Source organism: Stegastes partitus, unplaced genomic scaffold, assembly GCF_000690725.1.
Source record: "Stegastes partitus isolate 25-593 unplaced genomic scaffold, Stegastes_partitus-1.0.2 Scaffold10, whole genome shotgun sequence".
Classification (NCBI taxonomy): Eukaryota; Metazoa; Chordata; class Actinopteri; family Pomacentridae; genus Stegastes; species Stegastes partitus.
This window is the reverse complement of record NW_007577741.1, coordinates 775,679-789,587: the sequence shown is the minus strand read 5'-3', so window position 1 is coordinate 789,587 and position 13,909 is coordinate 775,679. Positions and strand designations below refer to the sequence as shown.

General features: G+C 42.0%; 4 protein-coding genes across 5 annotated transcripts in view; 2 read left to right on the top strand and 2 right to left on the bottom strand.

The window, feature by feature from the left end:
- rab44 (RAB44, member RAS oncogene family) overlaps positions 1-1,804 on the top strand; it is an 11,115-nt gene extending 9,311 nt beyond the window's left edge. The window contains exons 7-9 of the mRNA XM_008285667.1: positions 401-499; positions 580-656; positions 736-1,804. Of these exons, the coding sequence (XP_008283889.1) occupies positions 401-499; positions 580-656; positions 736-823 (264 nt within the window). The 3' untranslated portion in view covers positions 824-1,804. The remainder of the gene's footprint in view (positions 1-400; positions 500-579; positions 657-735) is intronic.
- A 1,425-nt stretch (positions 1,805-3,229) lies between these two features.
- trub2 (TruB pseudouridine (psi) synthase family member 2) lies at positions 3,230-7,188 on the bottom strand. Its single transcript, XM_008285655.1, has 8 exons — positions 6,936-7,188; positions 6,641-6,775; positions 4,831-4,905; positions 4,669-4,730; positions 4,511-4,592; positions 4,171-4,243; positions 3,907-4,043; positions 3,230-3,827 (listed from the first exon to the last, which is right to left on the bottom strand). The coding sequence occupies exons 1-8, from the start codon at positions 7,051-7,053 to the stop codon at positions 3,517-3,519; spliced, it is 993 nt and encodes a 330-aa protein (XP_008283877.1). The 5' UTR covers positions 7,054-7,188; the 3' UTR covers positions 3,230-3,516.
- Positions 7,189-7,260: 72 nt separating this feature from the next.
- hdhd3 (haloacid dehalogenase-like hydrolase domain containing 3) lies at positions 7,261-9,640 on the top strand. 2 transcript variants are annotated; one of them, XM_008285643.1, is made up of 3 exons: positions 7,261-7,535; positions 8,529-8,863; positions 9,085-9,640. In XM_008285643.1, exons 2-3 carry the CDS (start codon positions 8,534-8,536, stop codon positions 9,478-9,480), a joined length of 726 nt encoding a protein of 241 aa, XP_008283865.1. In that variant the 5' UTR covers positions 7,261-7,535; positions 8,529-8,533; the 3' UTR covers positions 9,481-9,640. The 2 variants fall into 2 exon arrangements, with proteins under 2 accessions (XP_008283865.1, XP_008283857.1); XM_008285635.1 differs by having other exon boundaries at positions 7,266-7,342.
- A 2,291-nt stretch (positions 9,641-11,931) lies between these two features.
- LOC103360005 (uncharacterized serine-rich protein C215.13) overlaps positions 11,932-13,909 on the bottom strand; it is a 6,890-nt gene continuing 4,912 nt past the window's right edge. The window contains 1 exon segment of the mRNA XM_074465725.1: positions 11,932-13,431. The gene's annotated coding sequence lies outside the window, so the exon portion shown is untranslated.

The following is a 13,909-nucleotide window of genomic DNA, read 5'->3' as shown; positions in this document are numbered from 1 at the left end:
AAATACTGTGTTAAAACAGCACATTTCTGTTTAAATTCAGAAATATCTCATCGAACAATAATAAACTAGCTTGACATCTGACCAGGTTTTTACTGCCCCAGCACCCCAAAAGTATCCAAGTTCACTTCCCAGAATGTAATCAAATGTTTATGTTCTACATATTGAAGAACCTGATACGAAATTTAAAGATGACAAACATTCTGAACTGTGTATTTGAAACAGCAGCAGCACATATTTACAGTTGCTGAAAGTCATAAATACAATAAATGTCAGATACTTTATGATAGATTTACAGAAGTTGGGACCTAATTGTTTTTAAGACTCGTCTGTAAAACATGTTTGAATCGTTGCAATGATGTAAAAAAAAAAAAAAAAACAACAAAAATCCATATTTTTGCAGGAAAGTGCTGCAGAAGACGTGACGGTTTTACTGCTTGGGAACAAGAGCGACTGTGCAAAGCGGCAGGTTCAGACTGAACAGGGAGAAATCCTCGCAAAGGTATGAGCACGGTGCAGCGCTCCCTCTCATGATCGCTTTGTGGCGACACCCGCACTGACGGCAGCTTTCTAACCCCACAGGAGTACCGCTTTGAATTCATGGAGTGCAGTGCTGCCACAGGTGAAAACGTGGTTCAGTCTCTGGAAACTGTGGCCAGGTAATTTCACATTACGTATTTCTTGAAACATGTCCTCTTGTCACCTGTCATGACATCTGCCAATCGTGTTCGTTGCCAGGATGCTGAATCAAAGAATTGGCACAACAGAGGAAGCCGCGGCGTTGCAGCAACAGGCAGCACCGAGGAAAACGTCAACATGTTGCTGAGCAGATGTGTTTTTCTAGCAGATCATAAGGAGTGTTAACATACTGTGCTGGTTGGACTTTCCTGCAGGCTGGTGTGATGCAACAACTCTATTTACAAAACTGTGCAGGTTGTTTCCGATTACTTCTATTTTATCTCATTGATTTAAAGGACAATTTAAGTGTAAGTCATGCTTGTACTTGCTCAAAATATACTTAGAAGTGTCACTATGATGTGAAGACACCAAAGAAACCTTCATGCATACAGTAGCTGGTTCAGGGAGAGTTACTACATCACAGATTTAATCATTTTGCACTCTTTTGTTAAACTCGTTTTCCACCCTTTCTCTATTTGTGCAATTTCCAATCATTACATTTAGACCACATTTGAAGAGTCTGGCTCCAGACAAAGATCTTATCTCACTAGTAATCACATATTTAAGTACTTCAGCACTTTCTATTCATGAAAAGTATTTCGTTTCGGGTCACAAACAGATAATCTCCTCTATTGTACAGTTATTGAATGTTTGTTCTACAATGTCGATACTTTATGGTGATTAATATAACCTAAATGTGTATATGTATGTTTCAACCAACTCATCTCTCTGAAGTCACGGAGCGTCGTCGTGTTTTCAAGCATCTCTTCTGATTTAAAAGTATTTATGAGCAAATCATTTTGTTTTTGTTTACTACCACTCCGCTTTACTCAATAATAATATTAACTTTGTAATGATCGTGTGCGTCTGTTCCAAATTAACAGCGTTGGCATTCGTCCTCCTTGCAGTCGTCACAGCTGCCAGGTTGGCAAGATAATCATAAATGAATTTCATGCCTCTGTAATGAAACACACTGGTATTAAAATCAATAACAGCTTTTTTTCTCATCTGAATGTAAGCTTCTTGTTTGTCGTGATGCTGCTGCGTGTTTCCCTACGACGTGTGTCACCAACTACCTTTAATCAAATTGCTCATGTCTCATGCTTAATAAACCTCCAGGACAACAGTTTGCCTGCGTGCGTATTTAATTTGTGTCCTCATGGAAGTTGTGTGTTTCGAGACGGACAAAGAAAACTGTGTTCCCGATGGAACAACAAGTTCTTAAATGGTATGAAGAGCACGACAACAATGGCGCCACAGCAATAACCTCGTCACATCCCAAAGGAGGATTTGTGGGAAATGCAGAGACGACAGCTTCCAGCATCTTCAGAGGACAGATAATTACACCAAATCTGATATCAGCGACTGGCACTGACTGCCAGGACACGTTCACCCACCGATGAAATGTTTATCCTCACGCCCTTCAGGCAGAAACACTGACAACAACAGAAGCCTCGATTTTATGAGCAAGTCATTTTCAATGGTGCAACTTCCAATAACTGAATTTCAATTAAACGCTGCTGTGACCAACGCAGGCTTCTTGTTTGTCTGTTTCCCATAATTAGTTTCAAAGTCCTTCCCAGGAGATCTTCAGAGGCACTACGAGGAAATTGCAAAGCGTTTAAATGGATCGAGGCACAAAATTACAGGTGGAGTTTAATTTTGAGAACCAGCTGCAAGGTGTGCAGTTAAAGTCACTGTTGCCGTCATTATTTCGTCCTCGCGTGTTACAGTCGGGCTATTATTGCTCACGGTGGGAAAGCTGGCGGGCTGCCACCTGTTTGTTCACGTCAGAGCCTCTCGGTCACAGCAGGGATCGTTAAGCCCTCTCCGTTTGAACATTACTACTGTCTCAAGCCCTCTGCAGATACGGGATGTGTAACCTTGTTGGCTTAATTAATGTGTGAATGAGAAGGCATATTGGCAATATCCGTCATTCACGAGGGATTAGACAAAACACCAAGCGTAATAAAGCATAATGAAGACTACATCGAAGCTAACAGCAGCTCATTAAAGTCTCAAACTGACTTTCTAAACACTGAAAATTCTTTGCATGTGACGATAATCTAACTGTTACTTTGCAAACAGTAAAATGACAGCGTGACTTGCTTTAGATTCTCGTCGGTCCTGCCTCTACGTCAGAGATACAAGTAATTAATAAAGCTGTCAGCACTTTTTCTCCCTTTGGAGACGCTCGTGTGGATTCTGCTGCTGTTGTTTCAGATGCTCGGAGGTCAGACGATGTGGTGGTTTTTGACGAATGCTTGTGCTGAAATGTGGAAAAAGTCTTCCCTTAATTACTGCATACAACCTGCATCAGGGTAAAATTATTGCTACTGGGTCCGACCGAGTAAGGCTGCATGTTTGAGGAGTGTTTTTACCGACAGAGCAGGTGCAGCATCTCACGTACAGGCCATAAATAGTGTTACTCCACTTGTCATGTAAAAGCCTCTATAGATAGTTCCCCCTAATTTGTACTAATTCACTCTGTCTATAGACAATAAAACAGAGCTCAAATTATCACAAGGCAGTTAATCTTCTACCACAATCAAACTCTTGTTTTCTATTTGAATTTATTTCATGATTTAAAAAAAAACAAAAACAAAACACTTCTTTCATGTTAACATTTACAGAATAAGTTACTATCACAGCATACAAGAGATGCACGAGTGTCTCTGGAGCTGAGGGGAAATAGATTATTGGTGTCCAATTTGACTGTCGCTACTCGCTCAGGGTTCAAAACCAGCGTCTCTGATCTGCAAACCTCTTTTCCAACTGTGAGAGGTGATGCAGCAATCAAGCCCACAGAGTCACGGCGGAGCTGCTCGTCTCAGCAACAACCTACTTAATCTCACCTACCGCTGCTTCTTCATTAGCTTCGTTTCGCCGAGCGGCTGTCATATCTTCAGATGTTTTTGACGGCAGTTTCTTCATCGGTGACTTTCTATTCTTCTTAGAGGCGTGGTACTGTCGGATGGCCTGCGTGATATCAGCAGCGGTCCAGTGGTTGCGGGTCAGAGCATCCTGCAGGGTGAAGAAACCGTCTCTGGTGCGTCTGACTCCCGTACACACCGCCGTGCTGCGCAGTTCAAGTCCGATCTCGTGCACGACTTTGCGCAGGTATTTCTGGCTTTCATTCAGGCACTGGACCTCTGTAAGAGCAGGAGACACGATTATCAAACCAGGTTTTTTTTCGCGGATGTTCCGTGGGGTCGACTGAAGATTGTTTACCTAAAGTGAAGTTGGGAGGCTGGAAGTGAATGCAACGCAAGCCTGTCAAAATAGGCGCCGACTTCCCCTCCGGACCCAGCAGACCTTGCACAGCCATCTCATAGGCTTCCTGTGATTGCATGTCTACATTTGAATACCTGTAAGAAAGAAAAAAAATAAATAAACGAGTCACATCTACTTCCATGTACGTTACTGTGGCACTGTGACACATGCATAACATTTCTTTATGTTGACAAAAATGTAAAAGACGTTGAAGGCAGTTACGTCGACAAGGCCTTTTGATTGGCTCCCTGCAGCATTGCCAGCACTCTCTCCAGCTTGTCCTGTGTGATGTGAGCTAATAAAGGAGACACATACAATCAGAGGCGCTAGCGTTGGCACAGTTTGCTTTGATTAAACAAAGTTAGGCCTTTGTTTACCTGGTGAACAGCACAAAAACTTCACTTCAAAAGCTGGACATTAATACCAGCTAAAGCAATGCGACAACACCAAATATATCAAGTAAAAGGCATGAAGCCACTAAAATTTAGTACTTCTCAAATATAATGATGCTATTTTAGGTGTCAGGTTGAGGAAGCTACAAATCGTTAAAGTTTCTACATACCGTAGGTGGACCGTTCCACAACTCGACCTTTGTGAGAGAAATCATCTGTTGCAGTCCCAAATTCACCCTCCAGCGTATAATCCTGGAATAAAACAAGCATTAAACCCGCCAATACTGCCTCTTATGTCTGATGTAGAACCGGCACAAATGATAATTACCCTCGTGACTCGTGTCCTGTAGAGGTCTTCCAGAGCCCTGTTTCCGTTCCCAACACCAAGAACTAAAGTTTAAAATGTGTGAATATTCAGAGAGACTGTAGATTAGAAACAACGTCGTCTTCAACAAATGGATTTATCGTTTAATCCGCACTAAAGTTATACCTAGAACACCAGAGGAGAAAGCATCCAGGCGATGGCCGACTCCAACTCGAATGTGCTGGAATTCAGGTCCAGTCACTAAAACACAGAAAAAAAATACTGTTTATTCACTGATTTCCAGTGTTCACAACAACTGCAGTTTCATATAGTCCATCCTTTTCAGACAACACTTCCAAAATGAGGCCAGACTTCATGTATGGTCTGATACAAGTACGTCACAAAACAATTATAAAACCGTCTCAATGTGCTTCCAATGAAATTAGTGACAAATCCACAACATTTAAGCTTTCTCTAAGTTTAGCTTAAGCTCTTATCAGTTAATCAAATCAAGAAGCTCTTCCTGTTTGGTAAAATAGAGCTTCGGGTTAGTTCAGACAGGCACGGAGTCAGGGTGTCACATGGCCGCTCCTGTCCAATCGTCGTCGCTAAAGTCCAGCCCACCCACTTAGCGTGCTTTATAACTGAGGCAGCGTTCATTCATTCTGCCCGCTTCACGCTCACCACATCGCTGCTACTCCAGCCTCTGCAGATCGTCAAATCTCCTCCTCCTCCCCAACCACCATCTTTTAAAAACAGTTCAATCATATAACCCCGGTGTTTCCCATATCGTGGGACTGGAGGTGGCAGAAGGTTCATTATTGTACCTTGAACTATGCAATCTAGATTCTGTAAGTGAAGACTATTTAGTTGGTCTCCTGTTCTCCTGTTCATACCGTATTTGAAAAATTGTAAATTCATGGCTCGGCAGGGCTTTGTGATCTCAGGGATTATCTGTGTCATGCTTTCTCAGATTGTTCCAGAGCATCACGAGCAGAGTCACCGCCAAACTCAATGCATGTGATCTCAAATAAATGGTTAAAAATCTGACAAAGTGTCCTGTCTGAAATGTGTCTTAAGGCATTACATCACCATAAGATGTTTACTGGAATATGTCTTTGAACAAAAGGAGGACTGTGGACTCATCACGTCCACTCACCCTTAATGGTCTGTACTAAGAGGAGAACTGATTACAGACAGCCACACTTGTTTCAGTGCTCATTAAGGCACTTGAGTATTTACAGCAGACAAATTGCGAGTCTCTCCTTTAAGCCATTTATGTGCTAGAACGAAAGCGAGGTTAATCAATAAGCAGGTTAATTGATTGGTAGGTCAGACGAACATGAGCTTCATTGTGAGGTGTGTTGAACTGTCATCAGTTTTTCTGCCTTCTCAGTTTCTTTCAAGTATATGTATGATTCAGTAAAGCAGAATTAGCTGTTGAACATGAAGACAACATTGAAGCAACTTGAGCCATTTCGCATATAATTGTAATGTGTAGGCCGCTATGCACACCAGGTTTTGTGGCCTGGAAGCTCTGGCTCGCGGTAACACGTTAAATTCTACTGATGTTAGAGGTTTAAAAAAAATTGAGAATCTGCTGGAGTCATGTAATCAGGTGGAGAAAAAATTTGTCTCACCAAATTTCATGGTTGTGGGAATTATATTTCTGGAGATACTAAATGGTTTCCCATGTGAGATGTGAAAATTTAAAAATTCCCAGGTCTGAGAAGATATGAACTTCTCAAAATTCAACCAAAGAACTTAGTTGTTTTGGATGTCAAACAACAAATAAGGAAATAAAATCTGAGCGCAGCAACATGTACGGATATATGCTTCTCTAACAATTGGAATTATTGTATATTAACAGATAAAATAGTGACAAACATCTATATTTGATCTACAGAAAGCTTTATTAACAACAGCCCTGGTGTGGTGATGACCATGAGCAGGCAGGTGATCCAGAAGAAGGAGCTATAAGGTGAGACAGACTTACCCAGAGGGTGATTGGACAGTACAGGCACTAAGGTTGCAGACAGTGTGAGGCCCTTGGATGCTTCAGTCTCACTGCCTGGCTGTGGCAAGAAGCGGACCTCCTGAGGAAGTGGCTGGGAAGGTATATCACTCAAACCTGAAGGGTGATGCGTTCACAGACCCATTAGATTGTAGTTGTATTGTAAAGTAAGGCAGAGTGACTTGTTATACTCAGTTATAATACACAACTGTACCAATGTGACAGCAGGCATGAAAATACAGTGTTTGGGTTTTTTTTAAGGATATGCTACACTCACCTTTAAGGAGGTTTGTCTCGATGGCGTCCCTTACGAGCTTCCAGTGAACCCCGAATGGTTTGTAGACACAAAACAGGCCCTCTAACCTCCGAAACATCCGAATAGCGGGAGTGGCCATTGTGTTAGCAACATTAGCCTAGCCCAGTTTCTTTAAAAATGTAAATGCGTCGTTTGAGGTTTATCCACGAGTAGCAGTTGTTTTGTTTTTAAAGCAGCTGTCCAAGTTGACTTTACCGCATGTGACCCTTTGCGCATGCGTACATGATGGCGCTGTAAGATCTGCTTCCTGTTTACTGCCGCCTGCTGGACGGGATGTATGAAACACCGGTGCGGTATAAATATGAATGTATGGACGAAGAAGATGCCCAGCGGTCACCAGAATAATATCAACAGTTGCTGAATGATGGGTAGGAAGAACTTGGGTGACAGAATGTGAATTATTATTCGTTTTCAGACAGAGGAATGAGCGCTGAAGTCTCCAACAGACGGCAACAGCAGCTCTGACTCCATGCACCGAAGAAGAAGAAGAAGCAGCAGCTAGGTGGCTAACTCGAGCTAACCTTGGTAGCGACTCTTGATCATTGCGAGGACTTGACTTTGGTAACGTTACAGGCTTTCTAATTAAATGTCTTGTTTGGTGTAGTTCTCCAACACAGCGAAAAAAGGCTTGTAGGTATTTAGGTGCAAAGTGACCGAGTGTAATCTTAGCTAGCGGTGCTAAATGGTTAAAGAAGCCTTTCTGTGCTCCTCGTCGGTCAAAACTTGTAACCAAGACGACCAAGGCTTGTAGTCAGGTGACGTCACGTAGTTACAGTCACCACGTGTGTTATTAATGGGATATAATTAAACATCATTCGTTATGTGAGGGTTTCTGATTAACTGTTCACTGTGCAGAGAAAACACAGATGTAGTTAAAGTAATAGTTAGCATTATTAGCTACTTTCTGCACTGCTGTGTTGGGTTCAGGGCTCCAGTGCATGCTGACAGACAAGAGGTGCTGTAGATATCATAAACTAAAGCAATTTGGAACCCTAGCAATGAAATTAATTTTATTTACAATATTACTGGGAGAATGGTTATATGAGACAGGATTATTGCTTCTCAGTTATGAGTTATGTACTCAATTATACCAAGTAAAGGCGTCAAACTGTTTAAATGATCATCCTGCTGCTTAAATGCAATAATCCTAAATTATGTTAATTCAGGTGACAGGCTGGGGAAGCCAAAAATAAAGCCAGTTGTCACAAACTGCCAGAAGAAATGTGTCGTAGCGTATGTGAATATTTCCACAACTCAATCTGTGTGAGAGAAATCATCTGTTGTGCTGTCAAATCCACCCTCTAGTGTATAACCCTGGATCAAAACAAATATCATTACATCTGTTTTGCTGCGTTGGGTTCATGGTTGTAGTGCACACTGGCATCATTGAAGTTGTTTGTTTAATCTCCTTTTGCTGCTATGACGAGTCAAATTGGCCATATTTGTTTTAGCAAATGTCAAAGTGCAGAAGGCTCCATGAAAAACAGCCTGGTTAGGGGGCATTTATTGCACATGCTGCTCAGCTGTTTTCTGTTTGTGTTCTTGCTCGTACAGGTGTGATGCGAGCTCCTCTGCGCTGGGTGCTGTGGGATGTGAAAGACACCCTGCTGAAGGTGCGTGCGTCTGTGGGAGAGCAGTACTGCAAAGAGGCTGAGAGAATGGGCCTGAGCCTCAGTCCTGTGGAGGTCGAAGCTGCTTTCCGACAGGCGCATCGACGCTATTCCAGCAGATACCCAAACTACGGCATCACTCAGGGTCTGAATGGAAAGACTTGGTGGACGGGCGTGGTGCGGGACACTCTGTCCCAGTGCCGGGTGCAGGACCCTGCCCTGCTGGATACAGCGGCAAACAACCTCTACTATAACTTCTGCAATGCAGAGAACTGGGAGGTACATGACCATTGACATTCAAATTTATAAAGCCTGTTTGTTTCTGATTATGTGTGCTGATAATACAGAATATTTTCTAACTTAATATGAAAAATACCTTTAACAGATTGCTTTGTGAAGCAGTTTGGACATTGCTGCTGATGTTTGTTCTCTTTATCACTGTTCAGAATTGTGGATATGCCGAAGACGTCAGGTTAAACAGTGTAATGTTCCTGTTTCAGGTATTTCCAGACTCACAGAAGGCCTTGGAGAGCTGTTCCTCTCTGGGACTGAAGCTGGGCGTGGTGTCCAACTTTGACAGCCGTCTCGAAGCGATTCTTCGTAGTTGTGGGCTGCTGTCACACTTCAGCTTTTTAGTAACATCAGAGGAAGCCGGTGTAGCAAAGCCCAGTCCAGTCATCTTTGATCAGGCCCTGCAGAAATGTGGCGTACCAGCCGATAGTGTAGCTCATATTGGGGATCACTATGTGAAGGATTACCTCACCTCCAGGTCCGTGGGCATCCATGGGTTCCTGATAGACCGACACAACGAGCATAACCAACCCGACATTCCTCAAGAACATCGGCTCAGCTCACTGGAGGAGCTGCCGTCACGGCTTCAGCAGCATCTGGACTAAAACCTACCAGTCTAGTATACGTCTGCTGAGCCTATCTGTGCTCCTGACAGGAGTGTACACAGGTGAATCGTGAAGATCACGGGTTGTAATGTATAATCTGTACAGTGTGTGATTGTGCATTTGTAAATACTTTGGAGGCAATAAATATCGATACATTCTACACTGTCTTCAGTAACAATAATTGCCTTTTTCCATCTGATGATAAACAAGAGCAGATATGAGTCAAGAAGAAGAAAGTAATTATAAATAGTCCCATTATTCTTAAACTAAAAAGCACTGTAGTGCATCGATAGGAATTGATTTACAAAGCACTCAGCATAAAAAGCACATTAGGAAAAATCATAATGACATTAAAAGGTGAAAGGCAACAAGATTAATTTAAAAGAGGTAAATACGTGATATGAGAAGAGCCAAACTGATGCACCAGCATGACAGATATGAGCTCATCATGCATCGTTACTGATGAGTCACAAGGAATAATAATAATACAGAAATAGCCAACAGGTCATTGGGTTTGTCCACAGAGCACTGGTAACCTCAGGCGGTCACAGTTCCTCCACAAACACATTCCAAATAACATTTATGTGAAGAAAATGTATATTGGATGACATTGTTTGAGCTCTACCCTGACAAGCTGGTACACATAGAATTTTACACAGATGATTTTGTTTTACACACATCATGAAGCTTGAATGAATACAAAGACACACACTGAGAACTCCACACCTTTAACAGAAAATCTATTGAGAATCCAACATTTTAAAAGCTTGAAAGTCAAGACATCTCCACCTCTGTTGCATCAAGTTTGACCTTTGTCCCTTTTTCTTTATTTTAAATCTCAGCATTGCAAGTCCTGCCTATTTACGGCAGCACAACACAAAATGGCTTAGATACCCCTTAAGCACCTCTACCACCTCATTAGCACCTCTAATGGGTCCAATTTGTGGATTAAATGAACAGAAAATGTAATTTCAAATGATCATTTTTAGAGGAAAAAATGCAGAAATTCTCTGGTTGGAGTTTTAGTGTGAAGATCTTTTCTGTTTGACTTCGTTGTAAACTGAATGTCGTGGGGCTTTTGGTCAAATACTGTGATGATGCTTGCTCTGATGTTTTGGTTGTAAAGAAAACAGTTGGCATGAATGGTTGCACCGAAATTTTGCTCATCAAAGAAAGGTTCACATTTTTTGTGGTTTAATTCAAGTGGGTTTCCAAGCATTTGTAAAGTATGTAAATTATGTTTGGTGGTGGTCGTGATCATTTGAGGCTAAAAGGGGCACAGCACAAACAAAAAACAGCAATTTTACAGAAAAGTTTTTAGCCAAAAGCATGAAGAATCACATTAAGTCTCCTAAAGGTAGCCAGCTTTGTCATATTTATCCAGTGCCTCTGTGAAATTGCTGTAAAATGACATTTCTTTCCAGGTGATTTGGGTGAACTGAAGCTTCTAAGCTTTGATCATTCCTAATGATTTGTCTCAGTGCTTAGCAGCGAGCAGAACAAGGCAGGGTTGCTTAACCCTAATACCTTTGTAAATACTCTTATTTCAAACCATCTGGTCAGAGGCAGATACTGGGAATGTTGGGCTGCGGATCAAAAGGGCCAGAGGAGGAAGCGGAGCAAAGAGACCAGAGTGGCATTGCGATTCAAAGCGGAGCTCCAGCCTCTTATGGGGGATAGGGATTGACATTTGTCCAAATCAGATTTAAAGAGTTCAAGAGAATTTTCCTGATGTTCAACAAAACCGCCGTCCACGAATCATCACAGAGTATTTATTTGTGCCCTTCTGGTTGCCCTGCTTCCATCTGATTTGCTTCCCCTTTCATCCGTTTGTATGTTAAAGGGTATTGTGTATCTTTAGGGGAAGCACCCACAAGAGCTGCTTAATTCAAAGCTGGTTTAGTAGCTCAGCCAGACGGCTCTAAAGGGCTCCACAGAAATCCAATTGCAGACATAATGGGATTGCGAAACAAAACGGAGCCTCGCATGTGGAGAGCGAAAGGGAAGAGCAGCATGTTGCGAGGGAGGACGTCAACCCAATGACACACAATCGAGATAACGCACCAGCAGGATGTACAGTTATGTGTTTTAGCGTGAATGGGTATAGATTCTGTGCCATAAAACAAGACGAGACAAATGGAGGAATAAAAGACAAACTGAATGGCAATATAGAAGAGGGCCGAAACATTTCCTTCAGCTATAAAAGCACTCAAGAGTTGGGCTCTTTGTTGAATTGTGCCTGGGGTTGGAGGGTTTCGCGTTGGCATTTCTGCGTCTTGAAATATTCAGTGGAAGAAGAAAATAGAGGAGCAGAGAATCAGAAAATTAGGGTATTTGAAGAGAGAGAGAGAGAGAGAGAGAGAGAAAAAAAAAAGGAAAGAGCTTCAGATGTGAAAAGAAGGTCACGCGATGAGTCGAGCGGCGGCACATCAAGAACACACTCAAGACACACACGCTTGCATATTTAATTCTTCATTGGAAAACAAATAAGAGATAACGAGGCTTTCCAACTGTGACAACATAAATGTGATGAAGGGATAACGCATGGTGAGACGGTTTTGCGTTGACGCTCCACATATACATAGAATGTTCCTCCGTTTTTGATATTTACACATCAATAAACACACAAATTCTGCAATGCAAATATCATCAGATGCTGTAAACAAAAACGAATCCTCTCCGAGTCTTTTGGCATATAAACACCATCACATTCTTTTTTTTTCCCCCTCCCACACACACACACAAAGCACTTACACATGCTTTACATGAGTTTTTTAATTCTTATTTTAAATTCCTCCACCAATAACTTTTAATTTTTGATTAATAATTTACATCCAGAAGCTTTTTCCGTCTTTAGAAGTACTTGAATTCAAAGCAACGCTATCGCACAGCACTCTTCTGTTTTGTGCTGTTGCCTTAAATAATAGTGGTTTAAGTGCATGCATGCTTAGGGTGGACGAAGCCTCCTCCCATCAGCGTGCATCCAGGCAGAGTTAGATGGATGCGTTTTCCTAGTGACTACATTGTGCAGTGTGAGTGCAGTTTTTTTGATTTCTATGAACAGTGAGCAAGCCTTAAAGAAAAGTGCAATATTACAAAAAAGTAAAGTGGCCACCCAGGAAGTGCATCTGTTGGTGCATTCATAGCCTGCGAATCAAAAGGTTCAAGTACAGCTCAGGAATATCAAAATAAAACTGACAAATAAGTTATCTTCAGTAGTAGTACTGGAGTCGTCAAGATTTTTTTTTTTTTTCCTCCAATTCACATCAAAACAAAAAATTTCAGACAATTTCAAGTTGCAGTCAGTCCAGTTGACAATTCCTACTCCTGTCAAGGTGACGTGAGTTCCTTCCTTAAAAACAGACACTAAAACGTTTCTAAAGCATCAGTTTCCCCCACCATAAATTAGTAAAAATGTCCTTCGTGCTTGTAGAGTTCTGATGAAAAAAAAAAAAAGTGCAAAGATATTAAAAGACAAAAATAGGAATTGGTGACTTAAGTGAATGGATTATTGTCATCACGCAGCCCAAAATAAATGCCTCTCTCATTCCACATCCACGCGGGATGATTAACGGCCTCGCAGGTCATTCCTCGTGTCCTCGAGGCCGGCCGTAAACCTTCAGGACACACGCGGAGCTCTTCCTGTGCAGGATTCGGCGGCGGCTTCATTGTCAGAAGTTCAAACAGACAGTTCTGAGTGTGTTTCCGCAGAATCAAAAGAGGGTCAAACGCGTCCCTAAAGCGCTGCAGTCCAGAGCTCCCATTCAACGGAGAAAAGAAAAAAAAACAAAAAAACATTTAACCTCCCACATCAAGAAGGCCTACCTCAGTCACAGTGAAGATAATGCCGCTTGGCCTCTGGCCGGTTGTACCACTTTGGATGCAATCCCGAGCGTTCGCGAGCCAAACAGATGAGCGAAGACGCAAAGAGCTCGAACAAGACTCAAACCACTGAAAGACAAATAATACAAGTTTACCAGTACATACCAAGATTTGTAAAGAATTAGGCTGTCAGTCTTTATTTTAGTCAACAAATCCCATAAATAACCCCTAAAAAAGACATGAACAGATCCTGCTAAGTCAGAATAAGTAATCTACACAGCCTCTAACAAAGACAACGACTACGAAATACTGCAGCTGTTTATGGAAACTCAGTTTTTCTACTAACTCACTAATTACTGACTGCTGATCCTCACTGCATGCCATTCCTCTGCTCTCATTGCCCCTTTCTCTTTACAATTCCTCTCTAACAAAAAAAGGCAAAAGTGCCCCAAAAATAATCATAAAAAACGTGTCTGTGAAGATTCTCAGTCCTCCAGGTCATGTTTATTCTCGTGGTTTAATCGTGGACTTGCTTGAGTTCCTTGAAGACGTTCCACCTCTCATCCAAGAGGCTTCATCAGCTCTGACTGACTAGTTGGGAGTTCCA

Coding starts and splice junctions, on each gene's coding strand:
- trub2 (XM_008285655.1), bottom strand. CDS start 7,053: ATGGCCACTCCCGCTATTCGGATGTTTCGGAGGTTAGAGGGCCTGTTT. Junction 4,593..4,668: donor ACAGGACACGAGTCACGAGG/GTAATTATCATT, acceptor GTTTTATTCCAG/GATTATACGCTGGAGGGTGA. Junction 3,828..3,906: donor GCCTCCCAACTTCACTTTAG/GTAAACAATCTT, acceptor CTGCTCTTACAG/AGGTCCAGTGCCTGAATGAA.
- hdhd3 (XM_008285635.1), top strand. Junction 8,864..9,084: donor GCAATGCAGAGAACTGGGAG/GTACATGACCAT, acceptor TTCCTGTTTCAG/GTATTTCCAGACTCACAGAA.